The sequence below is a fragment of the Pocillopora verrucosa genome, chromosome 2 (assembly GCF_036669915.1).
Source record: "Pocillopora verrucosa isolate sample1 chromosome 2, ASM3666991v2, whole genome shotgun sequence".
NCBI classification, from domain to species: domain Eukaryota; kingdom Metazoa; phylum Cnidaria; class Anthozoa; order Scleractinia; family Pocilloporidae; genus Pocillopora; species Pocillopora verrucosa.
Window position 1 is genome coordinate 17735384 of NC_089313.1, and position 20871 is coordinate 17756254.

Below are 20871 nucleotides of genomic sequence, written 5' to 3' on the forward strand. Positions count from 1 at the left end.
TAGGAGGGAATGCTAGTAGGAAAACATCATTAACTTAGTCTAATGTCTGTGGTAAAGATATCGATTTAAACTTTCCTTAACCTGGCGAAATTTTGCCTCGGAAGCTTTTTTGAACTTAGCAGATAAAGGGACCTTTTCAGGTAATGGAGCGAAGCACCTTTTTTTAGCGCGCGTGCGGACCCCTCCTGTTCTAATCTATTGTGTTCGCTGTCAATTGTCATTCATTCAGTATGATTGCTACAAATAACAACTTGGGTCAGATTTTATTTGTGTGATGAACGACGAGACGAAGTGTCACACGCCGTTTTGTCCTAAAGACTGCTCTGTAGTTCATCATGATTTGATCAAAGCCTTGTGCATTGAGAGGAACCGCAGAGAAACCTCTAGCCGCTTTTCTTCCAAGTCCCACGTTTTGCTACGACAGTGCGTTCATTCGTACGAACAAAATGGTTGGGATCGAAACAGCGCCGTGCCAGATTCATTACCAGATCTAAGACACCCACTGCTATATTTAACCTGTGCATTCGGGAAACATCGAGTTCTAGAGACACTGGTGAAGCTAGATTTTAACCCTGCTGTTGTTACTAAGGATGGGGCAAACGGACTTCATGCCTTGGTCGACCATTTTTATCGAGTGGGTAACATGAAACAATGTGGTGGGTTCATGGCGATTGATAAGAGACTGGAAGTGTTTGAAAACGTGGTGAGTATTCTCTGCTCCCGTGACCCTAATATCTTCTCTACCAGAGAGAACATTCAAGGACGTACTCCCTTGCACATGGCTGCCGAAAGTGTAGTCTGTACTAGTAGACATGCCAGAGTGGATGGAAGATGCGATCCCTTGAAAAGGACCAGATACTTTCAACGCTGTTTGGAAGTCATGCTGGGTCACATTCTTGAACTTAGAAGTAACTCTCTGCTGACGGATTCTCAAGTGATGAATACTATTTCAAGTCAGGATAACGAGGGTAACACTATTTTACACATCCTGGCAAAGAGCCGTACCCTTCCGGGCTGGGAATCCATTCAATATCTCCTGAAAAATTTCGCAGATAGCGAATTCCCTCAGAAAAGGAATAAGGACTCCAAAACGGCATTCGACATACTTTCACAGTTCAACGGATTTATGGCGAAGAGGTTGTTTCACCCCAATGATGTGGAGATGATAATGGAACAAGGTAATTGATGAATTTGTATGAATAGAATGTTAGGTTATTAACAGTAACTATAACTGTTATTTGCTCGCCACTTCTAGATATCTTTTTTTCCCAATCAAGATGACCTTTCAACTAACCATGCTCCCCTATGAACTTTGAAAGTTGGCCGGTGTGAACGAAAAAACGAAAAATTGAAACCACAGGAAAAAGAGAGAAAACAAAAGAAAAAACCAGATCTCATATGGAGAAATCAAGAATATCTGTTGATCATTTTAAAAATTCAGTTCATTACTTGATAATTCTACAGGCATGAGGTGTTAGGTCCTCCTAATCCCCTGCAATCCAGCCATTTAATCTTTTTCCCAGTCATTCATGCTATATCTGATAAATAGTCTAGGACACCAAGAGACCTACAGTTGTATGATAAACCATTCCTGAGAATAAGATTCTGGGCTGGGCAAAACTTCACAATTTGATTCAGTAGATTGGTTTTCCAATCTGAATTAAAAAGTGGCAAAGCAATTTCTTCAGCTGTTATTCAACATTTTATTACAAGGACTTTGTCCCCAAGTTGTAACTTAAACTATGAAAAACAATTGTAAAACATTTCTTTTTACAGATGTCAATGGCAGTTCCTCACCTACAAACTGTGATCCTTTACTGAGCCTTGAAGCCTCAGGTCTCACCAGGATTACAACATCACCATCCTTTACTAATGACATTACTGTCCAAGCTGTGTGGAGTAAGGCCCCTCAAGCAGCTGGATCTCCATCCAAAGGAATGCAGAAAGTCATTCCAGTTAGGTCACTAGAGTCTGTTGTTCTTTCATTACGCAATACGGCAAAATCTTCAGCCACTCCAGCTGGAAAGAGTCACGCAGGAAGCCCAAGTTCCCCTACCCAAAATGAGCTCTCTGTGCTTTCACCAAATCCCTTCTTGGTTAATGAAAAGTCCAAAGATCCTGTGGGCTTGGAATTGGGGTCAGACTGTGGAGAGGAAAATTCATCAGGTTTTGTTGACAATGAAACAATTTCACCTGGATCAGGTGAGGTGCCATCCCAAATATCTGGAAATGCTGTGGAGGACTTTCCAGCAAGACGTTTCTCTGGTGATGAACCATACCCTGTTTTCTTGCCAAATTTTTCACAATCTGAAGTGGAGTGCAGTGAATCCGACATAGAAAAACAGGGGGTTAGAGATACATTTTCCTCATGTTGTCCACCTTTGTCACATCAAACCAATGTAGAATTGGAGAATTCTGTTGGTATGTCACCCTCGACTCCAGATTCTTGGATGCTAAGCAGTGAGAGGGAAGCCACTGCTTCTTCCAGCACATCTTGTGTAGCATCACTGGCTGGTTCTAGTCAGAAGTCACCACCACACAAACATTTAGACTCTACTACAACAACTAAACAGAATGGTCAAGTTACAGCTGACAGTGCAGAAGACAAACGGCCAGTTGGAACTGCATCTTCCTCAGGGGATAGTGCCTTTTTTGACTTTCTCTTGACACAAGGAAGTGATTTTAACCCATCAATGAAATTGCAGATTGTGGAATTGATTAAGGGCGAGTTTGGGAAAAAGATGACAGGCTTTAATATGGAGATCTTCAAGGTGGAAACTGAGAAGAAAAATTTGGAGTCAGAAATTAAGAACTCCAAACTGAAGTTGCAACAAAAAGAGGAAGAGAGACGCAGATTGTTTGCAGATATTGAAAAACTTCAGAGGAACATTGTGCAAGCAACAGAAAAACACAAAGTACTGTCAGAGAAATGCATGAAACTGAAAGAAGATTCAGAAGTTGTAAAGCGAAAGATTTCCTCCTGTGAAGAAGTAGAGAAGGAACTTTTTGGTACCCCTGCTAAGATGCAAAAGTTTTTGGATAGTAAATAATAGATGGATAAATTTTGTCATCGAAAACAAAGAATACAGTGGAGAGGCAAAGCTACTTTGTTATCACATCAGCTTCAAAATTTATTCTTCTTGGGGTGAGAGAGGAAATCTTTAGAATTTTTTCATAGTAATTGATCAATATTGTCAATGTAGCAGCTATTTCTATGGACACTGATTCAAAAAAATGCTCAATCATGTTTTTCCTTTTGCATTCCTTGGTAAAAATCAACATTGAAGCTAGCCCAATTTTCTGTTAGTTGTGAGAGGAGATCTAAAGTGTTCACCAGGTTCATTTATAGTCTTTCCCTTGTTTTTACTCTGACAAAAAAAAAGCTTCTTGAGTTAGGATTAGATAAGTGTATGGATCAGCAATTTCAAGTTAAACTCTCTCGGGTCAAGTGTATTATGTATCAGCTATTCCCCCTTGACTCTTGATCTTGTAATTGCAGAAGGGAGGACACCTTTTTTCCTTTTCTACTGTAACCAAAATTAATCTTGCCTTCAAAGTATTTAACGATTTAAATTACAAAGAGTAGCTTTAATTCTATGTTGAACTTTGGGCACCTAACATTTTGAAGATCAACATGATTCATTTGTCTTAATGCTTGTACTAGTGATGTTATGGCTCATAAGTTGATATTGACTATTTATGGTATACTTTTGATTATATTTGAAAAGAGTGAAACTGATCGTAAATGAATTATCTTTATTTGCTGTGTAACCCTTTAACCCCTAAGAGTGACTATCATCTAATTTCTCCTTACAATATCACCCTTAAATCACACTTAAAGGTTATGAGAATTAAAGAAGTGATCACCAACCAAGCAAGCTCTTGATTTTTAGTCAAATTCTCCTTGTCAGCACCTTAAGAAATGTGTTAAGAACAGTATGGAGAATATGCATACTGACCTTAGGGTGTAAAGGGTTAACATGGCTAACATATATTTATACAAAAAGCCTATTTACATCTACAGACATAATATATAAACATTTGTATATTTTTATTGTTACAGATATAAATAACATCAAACAAGAAGACATTTTTCCCAGTTTGTTATTTGCACAGTTTGGGTTTATACAGGAAGAGTAAATTGCAAAACAGTTGCAAACACTCATTGAGTTACTGTTATTTCGTAGCACACCATAGAAATTATTCATAGAATTACAGTAGGACACAGCCTAAAGAAGTTCTTCCTTCCCTAGAGAACTATGGTTAGACCTCCCCCCCCCCCCTCCCATTCCCTGCAACACCACTTGAAAACCCTACCCTTACTTTATGTGGCCTGAAACTTGATCATAAATGTATTTGAATATGGCTGGCTGGTAATAATTGTTTGGAATTATAAAATCTGCAACTACCCTTTCTACCAAAAACCTTTGATTAAAATGGATAAGTTAATGCTATCTTAGAAATCAAGCTTTTGACCGATAAAAGTTAATTAAAAGAGCATTTTTGTTGTTTCAGTTGGTTTGCATATCTTTCTTTGTTTGTGTGTTTTCTTGTTATCCCCCACTAAAAGGATGTTACTAAACCAGGAGGGGTTACACAGGGTTCCCAAAGTTCACATTATCCCTTTCATGTATGGGGTGTTACTCAAGTTCAGTAAAATGGTAGTTTGGTTCAAAATGCTACTTACCCCACCTTGTAGACTAGGAATGAGGTTACATTTTCACCTCCTCCCTTGACACTTGGGATTAACAAGGCACTTAGACCCATATCACAAACACTCCCATAAATATTTAGGTGTATATGTAGATAGAAATCTATCTTGGGATTATCACATGAAATATATCTGCCAAAGAGTATATCCAAAGCTGAGAATGCTTAATAGAATTTCTACCTTTTTATCTCGGGATATTCTATTGTTAATTTATAGGCAAATCATTTCGCCCATCATGTATTATGGGTCAATTAGATTGTTCTAAAACAGTATCTTAAAAGATTGAACGCTTGCAAAATCAGGCTATGCACTCAATATTGAATACCAATTGGAAAACTTGCTCACAATAAATGCATTGTAAATTAGATCTTCTTACTTTAGGAAATCGTAGGCGTTTTTCGCGTGCCTCATTGTCTTATAACATAGCTTGTAAATTTGTGTAATCAAATTCAATTGCGCGAGCGTGCTTCATATTTCTATTGTGCGCGCTCACGACGTCAGCAGACAAATCAAAAAAAATTTTCCATCGGGTTGAAAATGTTATAAAACAATTGGTTCATACATCAGCTGTGCGTTCAGCGAGATATGAAGCACTTGGGAAGTTTGAAGAGCACTCAAGAAGCTAAAGTTGCTCGAGGCTACGCCTAGAGCAACTCTTACGCATCTTTCATGCTCTCCAAACTTCCCAAGTGCTTCATATCCCGATGAAAGCACGCTAACGTATGAACCAATAGTTAATTTTAAGACTGTACATAATATTAGTTTTCCTGATCAACTGGTAGATTGTCTTATATGTAGATATCGTATGCATGATAGAAATTTACGTGATAGGACTATTGCATCTTCCCAAGATCAAAACAAAGACTAGCCAAGCAACTTTTCAGTTTGCAGCAGCAGATTGGAATAGTTTTCCCAAGTACATTAGAGATATAACCTCTTTGAAGAGGTTTAAGACTGAGTTATATGGTTATTTTAGAGATTTAGATGTTAAATTGCATTGTTGCGCGCAAACCCAGGTTTTATAGTTGATTTTTTTTCTAGTTGTTGATATTTTAGATTTTATATTTAAATATAAATATCCGATTTTTATATTTTAGGGTTATATTTTAAAGTTCTATAATTAGTTTTTTAAATTATTTATAGAGATAGAAGTTATGGAGTGTATTTTATTATAGCTACACATGGTTTGATACCAGCTTTTACTATGGAACTAACAGATCCATTTTTTAGGGTAAATAAAGTTATTATTACTATTTTATTATTGTCATATTGATCCAACTTATGTAAAAAAAATTTACATGGGTATGTGTATACTGTTCCCTATACATTTCTAGTGATATTGACATCGAGAATTTACTTGACAATCAAGAGCTTCTTGTGTAGGTGGTCATTTTCTGTATTCTTACCTTCATGTTTGATTATGTAGTGATGTAAAGAAAAATTATGCGCTAGTTCCTCTTACAGGCTTAAAGTTCAGTAATGATTAATAGGCTTGGAGTGTGACAAGCATTGTTGACAAAGTCTGTCAGAACTAAGAAACTTGGGAAAACATCCAGTCTAACTAATGCAGTGAGCAGGGACAGTGCACTGATGGTGAGTGATAATCCAAAGACATTGTTGACTGAACTGTAGCAAGTCATTTATTTGTATCGTCAAAATCATGACAATTACACAATCGAGAAAAATTTGGAGACATACTTCGATTTCTTCTTCTGATTCATCTTTTAGCTTCTTTTCTTTCAACCACTTTGTTGTGGGAGCATAAAAAATAGAAATTAAAAACTCAGCACTTTTTATGCTTACTGGGATTAAAAATACGAGTGAAATCTTTCGAAGGAATAATTGTGGAAATTCAACAGAAAGCGAAGAGGATTAGGAAAAAGCAAGGAAACTTGTATTTGAAATTAGTCCAGATAAGAGGAGAAAACTTTTGCGGTACACGAAATATCCAGGGAACGAAACAAAAGTTTGGAATAAAATGTTCATTCCACACGGGGTTTCTTAGCTTTTCCCAGTAGCTTTGTCATGGTACGTTCACAACGGGCAACTTTCCTTTTAAGAGCTTTTCTCTGTTTACTTAACCCTTGTTGCTCGGTTGTAAAGTCCTGAAACAAATTCTCGTTTTTGACAATCTCTCCCTTCACAAATTCTATCTCTTCTTGCAGCTGTTTGACTTTCTCCTTCTGTTGAGTAATATTTGATTCTGTTTCCCTTAACTGTGCAGCCAGTTTAGGAATAGTGCTCTCTACTTTGTCAAGCTTATTATTATACTGCGCTATAACCACTTCCACCACGCCCTTTTTGCTGCACGCATCCAGTTCGAGCCCCTCGGTTATGAGGAACTCTAGGAAGGAGTTGTCTGTGATGCACTTCAAAATAGTACTTTTTTCATCTGAGGCCTCGTCATCAGCGTCCAATGGTTCAAAAGACTGGAAATGGACACTTTCAGTGCTGGCCGACGTTAAGGAAGTGGCGGAAATGGTGTGGTGCGTACGTACGCTGGTGTGATCAATGTTTCGTCGTGGGCTTAATACGGGCGTGTTCATTATGCCATAGGTGTACTCCTCCATGTATTCAGAAGACTCTGGGATTTGTTTCCGAGGGCGGTTGGGTAGATCCCGAGCTTTTGACTCACCAGTAACCTTGGCTTGGGAAGAATTAGCAGCCTGCTTACCGCGACTGGTCTCGAGGACTTTGGAAACAGAGGGTTGCTGCTTGGAGGCAACATCGTCTTGGCGGCTTATGCTAGTGAGAGTAACTGGAGACTGTAATGGGATTTGCTTGTCATGCACGTCCGGAGAGCCACTTTTTGACTCTGGAGAATCGTGTAACTCAATCGTGTTCTTATCAGATTGGTCATTTTTTTCTGCCTGTGTTGTCTGAGCTTCGGGTCTACAGGACCCCTCGGCCGCAGAGCTTTTCCCTAGACAAGGCCCACTATTACTTTTTTCGGGTACAGTAGCGCTGCATACAGCAACTTCCACAGAGCTTAAGGCTATCCGCTCTTCAGTGGGAGATGTGACAATAGCTACGTCCTTAGTAATGCTATTGGCGACTTTAGAATCATCGGAAGAGAGTTTATGGGTGAAGGGTGCTTTTGGGTCAGACGGAGCATTATCTGTGCCGTTAGTACAAGTGTCCGACACCTCAGGGCGTTTTGATGCGGCGTGAAGTGCGTCCCCAGTTTCAGATGCGTTATTCCGCTCGGTATTTTCCTCCAAAGTCAAGTTCACGGTAGACTGGATAGTTTGAGAGGCGCACATGACTTCTGCTTCAACTGGCACATTTAATACACTCTCATAGGGGGAGATGATCTGATTGGACTTCTCAGAAAGGCTGTTGAACGAAGGGATATCCATCTGCGATAGTTTACCCAAGCTGCTATCAAACGAAACTGTCAGAAGATCGTGCCGTCTAACGTTTGAATTAATTGGAGCAGAAGTGTCTCCAAACACTGATCCAGCGTCAGTCTCCCGTGAAACAGTGATGGCTTCATCGGAACCATCGTCCTCTTCTTCGATAGTGTAGGTGATCTGTGGTACATTGCTATCAGAGATGACAATTGGACGATCTCTGTTTGTGATCGCAGAAGGTCCCGAGTCCCTTGAGGTGCTGGGAGTTTGTGAGTCGTTGTCCGAAATGTCGGATTCTGAGCTGATTGTGATCACACTCTCACCTTTGAATGAAATAAAACGATGGTGATTTAAACAAGCATTATTTTGAAATAGTTTTGATCCATATGAAGGCACCTGGCTTACCCCAAGAAATGAAGAGAAGGCATTGAATAAAATCACTCTCGAGTGGTTGAGTCGTTTTGTGTTGAAATGAAATAAGAATGGCCGCTCTGATTGGTTGGAATATAGTGAGATGACATAATCTTTCTTTGACTTCTTGTCTTTTGTTTTCTGAGTTTGTTAAAATTTTGTTCATGTTATATAACTAAGGATCATTACCAAATCGGCGCATCTATACGAAGTTATAACTTTTTTCCCTTAAAAAAAACATTTTTAAATTTCTTCGTTACTCTTACTTTTCGCTAAAAATTCCGGAAAAACTTGCGTCGCTCTCTTACGATTGCGTGCCAACGCGATGTCGGGGACAGTCTGGTTCTCTTTGTTGACTATGGACGGCACTTCACCAGGAAAGAAAATTTTCAGAATTTGTTTCATGGTCTTAAAACCGTAGGCATAATCTCGCGCCAAGATGTGAAAAATCGTATCTCCTTCATTGTTCTGTGCATTTAAGCCCTCTAACGTTTCGGTTCTTGTGACCTGTCCAGCTTCTTCCATCTCTAACACCCGGTTCACCATACTACTCATACAGAATTGGTAAAACGTGGCACTTTTTCCAAGCCGGTCACTTTCTCGATCATTCCAAACATTTTCAGCTACGGCATGAAAAACTGTATTTCCGTTGTTGTCTGGTACAAATATGATCTTGGGATCGCTGTCAGTCAAAGCGACCAAAATTCGCTCAAACGCTTTCCTCCTGTTTTTAATGGGCCCTAAAGTTGATGCCACTTTCAAGCCTCTGGTCTGCAAGGAACCTGTTCTGTAAATGTACTCGACAGCACCGTGCAAGGCGGTCTCACCGCAGGAGTTGAGAACGTGCGGATCAAAGCCGTCCTGTAGGAGTGCTTTCACCAGGCCTGCCTTGCCGAATGCAGAGGCAAGGTATAACAGGGGACATCTTAGGTCTTCTAAGGGATCAGGGACATTGCTATTGCGATCCCAGCTCCTGCCGTACGATTCAATGCATTCCTTCAGTAAGTCGGGAAGCTCGTCGGATTTTTGCGAACTATCCAAGCACAAAACGGTGACTAAGTCGTGATGTTCGACCTTACAGTTCTTGATACAGAATGGAGTGTGATACTTTTGAGAAACCATCGCGCAGATTTGAGTGCTCTAGGATAAAAAGCGCACGCTAAAATAAAGCATTCGTCATTAAACGATTGATTACGTAGCGTATCGTCGTTTCAATTAGACAGCACTTAATTGTTTAATTTAATGATTTGATCAATTAAAAGAAATAGCCTGACTTACTTGTAAAGAATCACAGCGATTTCCAGACAATATTTTCCAACTTTTAAAATTTGTAATGTAACATTTCACTCGCTTAGACTTTCGAAATGAATGTGAATATATGTTCATTACTTCGCAATAATGAACACTACTTGAGCAGTAGTGAAAATAAGGCCTGGGAAAGATTCAGGCCTGTATGGGATTTGAACCCATGACCTCTGCGATACCGGTGCAGTGCTCTACCAACTGAGCTAACAAGCCAACCATTATGTTTAAAACGAGCTTTCAGCGATGGATAAAGTTACTCATTCTTCTTTCTTCCAATCTTTTTTTGTGGTCGTTTTCATCTCAGGTGAATCCCCATGCCCCAAGACTTCCGATTGGTTAACCGGTGCGCAAGGGTTAATGATTGCACTTGTAGACTCTTTCCAGTCTCCACTCCTATTTAGTCTAGCTGATTGTTCTTTTGATGGCGGGGATTTTGTTATCGTTGAAGTTCTCCAAATTAGCACTGAATTGTTAATACAACAATGATTCCAGAGATTGTGTTTAATCCACGGAGGACAACGTGTTGGTTAACAGGCCTTTGCTTTAGGTTTCACTGAGTTAAACGACTCGCAGAGTCATAGAACAACATTTATAAGGTCACGAAAATATTAAACAGTTCCCCCGGGCTATTGGCTCGACGTGTCCGTTTTGGGAAATTACTTGTTAGCGTGGACATGGCTGAAAACGGCGTTGAACTAGAATTGAAAGATGTTGCAGTAACGAGAAGCGAAAAGCTGAGCTCCCCGAGCACACAGCGTCCCAACTACGAGTCGCTGAAAGAACACAACGACAACAATGGTGAGCGATAAGTCAAAAATTCTGAGTTTACGTGCAACGAAGAGCTCATGGAATCATGGAGACCGCCTTCACTTTCTTTAGTGGTACATCTGAACTGGTTGATAAGGAAATTAGTAAACTGATTTTTTTGGACGCCGTCAAGGAAGAAATTAACGTTGTCATGATTTTGGTTAAATTATTGATGTATCTATATATATTCATAACACGAGCCGTTTGGGGTTAAACGTTAGTCTAATAAGCTGTATATCTAATTACGTCAATGCAAGGTTGACAATTATAAAGTCAAATTTAGATTCCCAACAGAATATCTGACCACATCAGAACATCTCTACTTGTTTTTAAGCTACATTGTTGAGTTTCATAACTGAGATTAATTATGCACTTGATGCACGACAGAGCATTTTTGTTTGTTTGGTTGGTTTTCTTTTATGTGTGTGGCATTTTAGACCATTTTGGGATGTTTTCAACAAGCTTCATCTTCACTGTACTCCTCTTATTCATTTTATCTTTAACGAGAGAGAGAGAGAGAGGATGTGCTCTAAATGATACATTAATACAACTTAACCCAAAACTCTTGATTTTATGGGGTGTCCCTCTGAAGTATATTTCAGATCTTAAGCATTTGGTCAAACAATAGATTCAATGAGCTCATGAGTAGCTCAGCTAGTGTGTCCTAAAACCTTGTTCATTTTGTTCCCTTCCTCTGAAAAACATCAACTTGAAATCAACAAAATTTACTTGGTCTGAGACAGGAAACCGCGGCAACAAATTATTTATGCTTCTATTCTGAATGCCATTCACATATTTTATGAGGTCTTGCGTCGTTTTGGAGGGTAATGACATTCACTCATTAAGGTTCCTATCATGTACCTATTGATTGAGTGTCTGGATGAAAAAAATATTTGGCTTTATCTCTTTTTCAGAAAATGTGGAACAAACATTCACTTTGTCTGAAGCTGTGGAGACAATTGGAATGGGAAAATTCCAGATCTTACTTATTCTTATGGCTGGCTTTGTCAATGTAAGTTTGCATTTGTAGCCCTACATTTCTTGTTTCATTGAAGTGAGATTTCCTCTCAGGCTATAGAAAAATTTTTTTTGTTTTTTTTTTTTTTTAGAATGATATCAGTAAAAATAAGATTTTAGGAAACAGGTTTATCACAGATACTTACCATTAGTTTTAGAGGTTAGCTTTATGCATGATTATATTTATATTGTTCAGTACATTATGTGGTGCACTTGCACAGTAGAGTTCTGTCTGTGACAGATTATTTGAGTAAGATTAATGGTGTGGTTCAAATTTTACCTAATTTCAAAATTTCCCAAACTAGCTGAATTATGATAACATTTTACTTTATATATTAAGGTCTATCACTAAAGTCTTAGGCACCAGAAAACAATGGTTGGAAACTTTCATGGAGGGAAAAATTTAACACAGGAGATTTAGTGAATACAATTATAGTTTTAGATGAAGTCTTTGGAAGTAATGTGTCATAAGAAGTAAAAGTAATGTGTGTTGTAGTGTAAATACTGTTTAGTTATGTTCATAATGAGTATATAATAATAGTTTTTAAAAAAAGTCAAAAAGTGAATCCTTTTTGTGGAATTCTCTAACTTTTAGATGTGCGATTCCTTGGAGCTATTGTTGCTTGCTGTTTTGAGTCCAACAATTCACTGTCTGTGGCATTTGTCATCATGGGAAGAGGCTTTCATTACTACAGTGAGTGTTTCAATATAATTATATTAAGAAGACTGTTAAGAATTATAAGGAATGTGCAACAGACAGTAAAGGGAAATGATATTTCGATCCCAGGAGTGAGAGGGATAAAATGAACTTTCTCTGTATTATTTCAATGTGCTAGTAATTAGAGCCATCAGTAATGTCCCCCTCTGTTAAGAATTCTTTTGAAAATATCTTTGTTTAAATTGTCATAGTTTTTAATATTTGATTCATTTGCAAATTATTTTGTGTGGCAGTTATATTTCTCCAGTGTAATGCAAGATTACCTTAATACAAAAAAATGATTTTTGCAACTGTACTGTATAACAGATGGAACCAAAGCCAGACTCAAAGTATATTTCTCCTGAACAGATATATTCTTAAAATGTTGTTTTTTGATTTTGTACCAATAAAATAGTTCAGGGTTCCACACACCTGTGCTTTTCCACAATTTTGAACCTCTTTATTTTGCTTCTGTAGCTTTAACAGTTGTTTCTTCTTGTGATTGCAGATTGTTTTTGTTGGTATGTCTGTTGGCTGTCCTGTGTGGGGCTGGTTATCTGATAATTTAGGACGAAAAAGTGTAAGTTAACATGATTGGGTGACAATGTTGCAACATTGCAGCTTTGTAAATTAAGGATTAAACCTTTGAAATGATTTTCACTTTCAGATGATTATTATAAGTGCAAGCTGGCTGTTCTATTTTGGTTTCATCAGTTCTTTTTCACCACACTACTTCTGGCTTGTTGCATTAAGATGCTTGGTGGGATTTGGAATTGGTGGTATACCAACAATGTAAGTAAAAATATAACAGGGTAATTTAGTGTTATCAACTAAGTTGAAAAATTAATGTAAATTGGCCACCGTAAAGACTTTTAAGGCTAGCCTTTGCCAATTGCTCTTAGAAAGGGCTAACACTCAAAACATCAGCCTTTAAACTCTTTACGGTGGCCAATTTACATTTTCAACTCAGTTGGTAACAATAAATTACCCTGCTATACTCTCCCACTGATGCAGCACCTCAGTTTCTCTAGAAACTTACCCTCTTTAAGTAAAAGTATGTGTTATATCCAGTAAGTGAGAGATGATAAACTAAACAAAAGAGAACTGTCACATGAATGTAGAATTTGAATGATTTATGAAGGCCTGTTTTAATAACCATTCAAATCCAAGAAATGGCCCACTATTCCAAAGTTTATTGATTCAATTTAGAGTAGTGATCTATATAGGACCATTTAATGATTTGGAAGGTTGAAAACCAAGAATTGAAAGTCTGTTTCTCTCTGTATCCATAGGTACACACTTCTAATTGAATTTCTTCCCATCCATTTGAGGTCATACATTATCTTGTGCCTTGCTGTAAGTATTGTTTTTTACTACATGATACAAAGTGGAGTTGTCTGCTACCCTCAGCAAAGTATTTTGTAAGAACATCAAATTAAAAAGCAGTCTAACAAAGAAAAGACCTAAGATGTAATTGGAGATTCGCTTTAGGCTCTGAACTTTTTAAGGGTGATATACACTGTATTCACCTCCTTACTCTCTGTTAAGAGGTAACCACTTGTTACTCTCTTTTTGCTTCAGAAGGCAGCTATAAAGCAATGCCTTGCTACAACTTACTATTAAATTTTTGCCAGCCAACAAAAGCTTTTTAATAAGCTGCACCACTAGAGGTGAAAAGATCTGAATCCCCAAAGTAAAAAATAGGAAATTGGAGTACATAATAATGACATGGGAGTGAAAAAAAATTTTCACCTTTGAAATATAAGTTGCTTACTCAGAGTGTTTTTGTCTGTTTCCAGTTTTTCTGGGCACTTGGATCAACTTTTATGGTAGTTGTAGCACTTATTGTCATGCCCACACTTGGCTGGAGGTGGATGACTGCTATTGCAACAGTCCCTGTTATTATATTCATTATTTTATGTAGGGTAAGTAAATTTTTTGAAAAGTTCCAAATGCTATATTTCACTTTCTATTCCTTGAAACAGCTGAGTCTGTTGTCACAGTTTATCTCTGTATATCCTAGATTTCACTTTAGATACTCCTTTCTGAGAGTCAGATATTCTCTCCAGATTTGTTCTTACTATGAAAACTTAAATTTATTCAAATTTTAAGCTACATGTACTAGTTTGAAATGTTGGTTTTACTGCATGAGTACTGATAGTTATTCAAAACAAAGCTGTCAGATAAAATGGTCTGTCGTAGAGTAAAAACATTGTGATTGGGAATATTGCATGATGAAACCACCCATGGTATAATTAATGAATTGTTAATTTTTACAAAGTGATAACACATTTACAAGTTATGAAATAATTAACTGGAGATGTTTGTTTCTTCCCAGTGGTTGCCAGAATCACCTCGGTATCTGATTACTGCAGGTGAAAAAGAAAAAGGAATGGAGGTATTAGAGCGCATGGCCAGAATCAATGGCTCCAAGCTTCCACCAGGAACTCTTAAAATTGAAACACAGGTACATATTCTCCAGGAAGTATTAATCCAATTAGTGACTGGTTATATCCAACATGTTTTGATACTGATGATATTGCTTCCTTTTCCTTTACTTATGTTTTTCACTCTATTTGTTTTCAGACTGTTGAACGAGTGAAAATCCAAGTTCTTTTTAACTCAGAATATAGATTGACAACCCTTCTTCTCTGGCTAACTTTGTGAGTAAATCATTTTTTGTTTACTTGTTGTCAATGTTTAACAAGTCCCTTGTGGATCAGCTTGAAGGAAAGGCCAATCAAACATTTCACAAGTAAAATAAATTTTATTCATTTCTGGTCTTTTTTTTCTTCTGACAGTTTCACTTCTGGATTTTTGTACTATGGTGTTGTGTTGATGTCAGCCCAAGTTCTTCAGCAAGTCAGGCCAGATGAAAGTATTTGTGATCTAGGTTTGTTTCTTAAATGTGAAGATCAAGACAGAGAGTCTTAGGGGAATGATTCACAACATCTAGAGGTTCACTTGGTGTGACTCAGAGATGAAATAACTACTATAAGTATATACCACACAAGTGAATAGACTTAGTGTTTTTTGCTCATGCTGATTGGCTTGTTTGGAAGTGAATAACAAGTACTATTCACCTCTGAGCAGTCATCATCAGACATCAATAGTTTTATTTCTGACCATTTCTCAGTATATTGACAGAAAGAAACTTTTTTTTTTGGTATCTGTGTGGCAAATAGTTGAACAATAATTCACCTCGATGTGGGTGAAAGTGGTGGATATTTACCTCACCACTTTGCAGCTCAAATGCAAAGTAGTAAATGATGCCCAATTGGTTTTATTTGTGTTGTTGTTGTTTTTTTTCATGTGCATTTACCTCTTGCAGCTATTACCATCGTCAGATTAATGCAACAATATGTTTAACATATAATACAAGCAGACATTTTGCTCATTGCTTCTAGTGATGTACTTTATGTTAAACCATAAAGTATTGTTAGAATGGATAGCTAAAAATCATGCAACCTCAAAGACAAGGTTGTCAACAGTGCTATCATTTTGTTGTTGTATTAATCTTCAGAATTTTTTCCTTCTTAATTTCTGTTAGAGAGTTTGTCTACTGCTACTGCTGAATGTGGCTGCCAACTTCTTACAGTCAATGATTATATGAATCTTCTTTGGACAACAGTTGCGGAGTATCCTGGTAAGTCCATAATATCCTTCTTCTCTCCACCCTCCCTACTGTTATAACATGAAAAGTCTACACAGTATTTCCTTACTACCTTGTGGTTACAATTTGGTACAACTGCTACTACTGAGTAACTAAGGGTTGTAACCTTTTGACCACTGGAGTTGACATTTAAGGCAAGCTTTTACCAGTGACTCTGCTCTTACTCAAAAGGCCTATATTAATGAAGAATCCTTTTTTGTTTTATGTTGAATAAGTTTGTCAAAGGTTTCTCTTTTTCTCTCTTTGTCAGGGATATTGTTTACAATGCTCTTTATGGAGAGGCTTGGTAGAAAAAAAACTTTGGCTGTAGAGTTCTTTATAATAGCTGCATGCTTGGGACTCATGTTTATTTGCACAGGAAGGTAAGTGCTGTCAATACAGTTAACCCTTTAACACCCAAGATCTAATTGTTAATTCTACCCTGTAGCTGCTACACGTTTCCTTGTAAATTAGTAATGAGAACTTGGTGCTAGATCAAGATAGCAGCTTCTACCTGATAAGTTTGAATATTCTCATGACCTGTTTGTTGAAGAATGTATGGATATTGTAGGGAGAAGTTTTATGTTAATCACTTCTGGGAGTTAAAGGGTTAAAATGTACGATTATGTAGAATGGTCCCAAGGACTCGTGTCAGTTTTGTAACAAATATGGTACTCCAGCAGTCGATTATAAGTGTATCCCAAGTCTTGGATTTCCTCATAGAGAAGGGGATGGACTGAAAATTGAATGCTATAAGTGTGATGATAAAAGCCAAGTATTTCAAAAAACAGCAACAATTAAGTGTGGAATTTGAAACTATGACCCAACCATTTCTTGCTCGTGTTATCAACCATTTGTGCTTTTATAAACACAATTGTAATGAACTTTTTCCCCTTCAACTGAACTTTTTTCCCTTCAACAGAACTTTACTGCTGGTACTTTTATTCCTGGCTCGTGGGATGTCATTAGGTGTCTTCCAAGGGTTTTTCGTTTATGCCCCTGAGGTAAGGCTCTTGCATTAGTTATATTTGCAGTTTGGAATTGTAATTTGCTACCAATTGTTGCGTATATTTAGTAATGAATAAGAACCAGTGCAGACAAACAGTGGAAAGATTTTAGACTTGGTTTACCATTTCTTGAGCTGCATGGTTTTTTCCCTTGGTTAAATTTTCCACATGGAATTTCTTTCTTTTGATGGAAATTCTTCCTTCAATTTTTTCTTCTCAAGGAAAAGTGTGGAGAGCTATTACATGAATACTTTTACGGGATAATTATTTTTTTTCCTTGTATGACATTTTTAGTGGAATTATCCACCCCCTGAGGGTGATCCTAAAGTTGCTGTTATTCCTTCAAAAAGATCATAGTGAAAAGAACAAAAGTTTTGAAATCCAGTCTTTAATGAGACACTTCATGTAAAATTTCTGCACTGGTGTTTGCTCTTTGGTTTATTTTAGGTTTATCCCACAGTCATCCGATCATTAGGATTTGGCTTTTGTTCTACCTGGGCTCGTTTTGGAGGAATGTTAACACCTTACATAGCTCAGGTAGGAGACAGATTAGTGGAGCTGTCATACCCATTAGACCCTTCAGTTATAAACTGTTATTCAAGTCTTGTCCCTCACTGCCAGTTGTACAATGGCCTCCTGCGAATAATGTTGGTGCAAAGCTTGTTAGAGCAAGGGTACTTTACCTTCTACTTTTCCATGCCTGTCCTCTTCAGTCAGTTACTGCTAGATGATTACTCCACTCATTTTCACCCAGTTTCTTCCTTGAATAAGATGGAAAGAATGTGAGAATGAAGGAAAGGATCAACAGTTTAAGAAGCTTCTGATTGTCAAACAAATTTTCCTTGTCAGTATCATAAGATGTGTAACAAGAACAGTGTGATGAATATGAATTCTAATGTTTGAGTGTAATGGGTTAAATGGTGATTTGAGTATTTTTTTTTCCTCCATGTTGGTGCTGCAGGTATTGCTGCGAGTGTCCTGGAACTTGTCTCTTGTTGTTTATATATCCTTAAGCCTGATGTCTTTAGTTGCAACACTACTGCTTCCATATGAAACAAAGGGACGACCTATGCAGGTGAGTGCATCCAAATGCCTTCCAAGTTGTAAAAATGGTCGAGGTATTTCATGAGTTCTTTTAGTGCTTTACGAATTGATTTTACGTTGAAACTATCCTTTTTCGTTTTCTTTTTTTTTTCTTTTAGGAAATGTGACAAAATGACTCTACTTGCTTAGAACACCATAGTTTAGTACTTAGTAGTTTGATTTACAAAGTATTTAAATTTCCGAAAAAAATAAATGCACAATCAACAATGGTTTTTAAGGGGATAAGTTTCTAAAGAAATTGTGGTGCTGCTCAATGGGATATGACAAGATAATTTGGTTTTATCTACTGGGTTGATAAGGTAAATTGGCCACAGTAGAGAGGTCCTAAAGCTGACGTTTTCAGCGTTAGCGGTTTGCTAATTGACATTCTCAACTCACTTGCTAAAACTAAATTATCCAACAACAGTTTATTGTGTTTCACGTCCTCAGACCCTGTTCCTTTAACTTTGAACTTATAGAAATAGCACACGGGTGGGGGGGGGGTCAAAAATGGTTTACATTTTTTTCTCATATATATATATATATATAGCTTAACCGTGTTTGACTGTGACACTACACTATTTAAATGAAGGTCTACCACTAAAACAAGGGCTTTATTTTAAGTTATTTAAAAGCCCGCTAATATTTTTTGTCATTGTGGCAAAATGGTTTGGTCGAGGTGCTGTAAGAAATATTTAGAATTTATGATAATAGTGAGGTAAGAATTAGCGGCGGGAAAAAACTAGAAATCATCGCTATAGGAACATATCTCACCTGTTGTAGTGTCTCTGTTTACTAATAGCTCAAAGATGAAGAGAAAATTTGCTGAGATCAAATAATTGTCACACGAGGTGCAGGCGTCTGCGTCATTGGCCAATTTTTATTTTTTGGAAAATCGATAATAAATTAGTGATAAAAAGGTTTATTTAAATTTTATTATTGCTTAGCAGCATATGCATGCTCAAACTAATTTTAAATTCTGTTCGGTGTAATTGAATTTTTATTACCTTTGATATGAATCCGTAGCGGCAATCATGGGCGAAATCTCTTCCATTAGTAGTGTTGTAGATTGAGGAATTCTGAGAATACTGTATGATTAAAATATGGTATTTTCTGTAGAAACTGGACTCAAGAATATTAATCGTTAGATTTGAAATATATTTGTAAAATATTAGTTATAAATATATTTAAAGTAAGAATGATGTGTCAACTTTCTGATGAGAGTTTTGTAAATAAATATTTGGTGGGATTACTTTATTACCCTGTCCTTTTTTTTCTGTTCCATATCTGAAGCGCAGATTATGAGATCTGGGTTTTCTGAACTAAGATATCTTATTCGTCGAAGTCAAAACACAACCTCTTATTGATTTGCATTTCAAACAAGGGTTCGCACGTTTTCAGCCAGAAACGCAAAGAAAATTATTTTGAATAAATTACAGGTAATTAATGTTGAATTATTCATCGTCTATCAACGTGTAACGAGCATGGCGGACAATCTTAAGTCGTTAGCCTGCCAAAGAGCTCTCTTACGTGAACGTTTTCGACGTTGTAAGGGAAACAGTATGTTTGGAAGAAGAAGTGCACTGTTTAATGTGGAATTGTGGCCCTAAAAGAACACAGCCTCAGGTAAATAACCGCCTGCACGTGGACATGACATGGCGAGGAAAGTCAAAGATTTGGAAACAAATGCTCTGAAGGTAACTCATACTGTATTCTTGACGTTTGTTTTGGTGAATGGTTAGTGTGTTTTGTTGGTAACGGATAGTTTTAGTCCTTAGAAATAACTAGTGGTTTTATAAGAATGGTGGACTCAATCATCTTAGTTTGCTATGTGGGAGGAGTGAGATCAGAAGATCCCTGGAGGGGGGAGGTATTATGGGACCACTTGGATCACTTGGATCACAATAAAACCCGACCCTAGTAATAACGAGTTCTCCTTGACATTTTTTTCAGAGAAATGTGGGGGTGGTAATTGCAGGTTTAAAGTGAGCGAAAGAAAATATTACTTCAGCAAAGTTTTGTTGCTTTTGAATTTGATCGGTTTCTTTTTTATTTATATCAGTCTTTGAAAAATCTCTAAAGGTGATAATAGCGTATGCAAACTTGAATTTAAGTGACAAGAAATGAAGAATCAAAAGTCGAAAATTCTTGATGAACAATTATTTCATCATCAATTTATTTACCCACCTTCTCTGTCATTTCAGTTTTATTTAAACTTAGCCGTCAGAAATGCAAAAGGAATCCTTTTTTGTCCATTCAGGGTGAATTATTTAATTCAGCGGTTGGAAAACGAGACATTATGCACCGAAGAACTATTAAGAAATTCCTCTATACAATGATTATCAGCAATGAGATTGTTTTTCACTAAAACTTTATTTTCTTAACCGGATCTGAAAATGTGGTATTACTGGTTGGGTTTCTTATGTCTAAGATGGACAACTCTTGTTCCTTTACCGAAGATTAGACTTGGTTTTTATCTTCACAGTCTCAAGTTTTCTGGTCTGCAAATGTATTTGTAACATACGGATTTCGGTGTATAAGAGAAAATTCTACAGGAAATACTGGTAATTACATTAATTTCCTCAAAAAATACGTGTGGGAACGCAGACATTACCAAGAAATTAATGAAACGAATTTTGGTTATTTCCCTCTTGACAAGTCTTAGGCTGTAATCAGCTTTATTTAATTAAGTTTCTTTACACGGCCAGCTTCATCATTTAACAATCACGTTCTTTTGTACAGTCTGTGTGAAGAGGCGACGATATGATGGGGATGAACTGGTCCTAGAGAAAAGATTAGATCTGTTGAGGAGGCAAAGAAACTCTTAG

At 37.2% G+C, this 20871-nt stretch overlaps 3 protein-coding genes across 3 annotated transcripts; 2 read left to right on the top strand and 1 right to left on the bottom strand.

The window, feature by feature from the left end:
- The first annotated feature begins 239 nt into the window (after positions 1 to 239).
- Positions 240 to 4493, top strand: LOC131790732 (uncharacterized). The gene is made up of 2 exons (XM_059107998.2): positions 240 to 1178; positions 1777 to 4493. The coding sequence occupies exons 1-2, from the start codon at positions 275 to 277 to the stop codon at positions 3048 to 3050; spliced, it is 2178 nt and encodes a 725-aa protein (XP_058963981.2). The 5' UTR covers positions 240 to 274; the 3' UTR covers positions 3051 to 4493.
- Positions 4494 to 6693: 2200 nt separating this feature from the next.
- Positions 6694 to 9864, bottom strand: LOC131790532 (uncharacterized). The gene is made up of 3 exons (XM_059107741.2): positions 9754 to 9864; positions 8742 to 9615; positions 6694 to 8387 (listed from the first exon to the last, which is right to left on the bottom strand). Exons 1-3 carry the CDS (start codon positions 9859 to 9861, stop codon positions 6694 to 6696), a joined length of 2676 nt encoding a protein of 891 aa, XP_058963724.2. The 5' UTR covers positions 9862 to 9864.
- Positions 9865 to 10186: 322 nt separating this feature from the next.
- LOC131790605 (synaptic vesicle 2-related protein) lies at positions 10187 to 19300 on the top strand. Its single transcript, XM_059107834.2, has 16 exons — positions 10187 to 10578; positions 11502 to 11599; positions 12200 to 12298; positions 12810 to 12881; positions 12969 to 13093; positions 13594 to 13657; positions 14101 to 14226; positions 14640 to 14768; positions 14888 to 14964; positions 15103 to 15194; positions 15852 to 15947; positions 16225 to 16336; positions 16876 to 16957; positions 17408 to 17497; positions 17922 to 18035; positions 18163 to 19300. The coding sequence occupies exons 1-16, from the start codon at positions 10455 to 10457 to the stop codon at positions 18169 to 18171; spliced, it is 1509 nt and encodes a 502-aa protein (XP_058963817.2). The 5' UTR covers positions 10187 to 10454; the 3' UTR covers positions 18172 to 19300.
- Positions 19301 to 20871: the final 1571 nt, after the last annotated feature.

Coding starts and splice junctions, on each gene's coding strand:
- LOC131790732 (XM_059107998.2), top strand. CDS start 275: ATGAACGACGAGACGAAGTGTCACACGCCGTTTTGTCCTAAAGACTGC. Junction 1,179..1,776: donor GGAGATGATAATGGAACAAG/GTAATTGATGAA, acceptor TTCTTTTTACAG/ATGTCAATGGCAGTTCCTCA.
- LOC131790532 (XM_059107741.2), bottom strand. CDS start 9,861: ATGAACATATATTCACATTCATTTCGAAAGTCTAAGCGAGTGAAATGT. Junction 9,616..9,753: donor ATCGCTGTGATTCTTTACAA/GTAAGTCAGGCT, acceptor TTTTTATCCTAG/AGCACTCAAATCTGCGCGAT. Junction 8,388..8,741: donor TCCGGAATTTTTAGCGAAAA/GTAAGAGTAACG, acceptor TTTCATTCAAAG/GTGAGAGTGTGATCACAATC.
- LOC131790605 (XM_059107834.2), top strand. CDS start 10,455: ATGGCTGAAAACGGCGTTGAACTAGAATTGAAAGATGTTGCAGTAACG. Junction 14,227..14,639: donor TATTCATTATTTTATGTAGG/GTAAGTAAATTT, acceptor GTTTCTTCCCAG/TGGTTGCCAGAATCACCTCG. Junction 14,769..14,887: donor CTCTTAAAATTGAAACACAG/GTACATATTCTC, acceptor ATTTGTTTTCAG/ACTGTTGAACGAGTGAAAAT.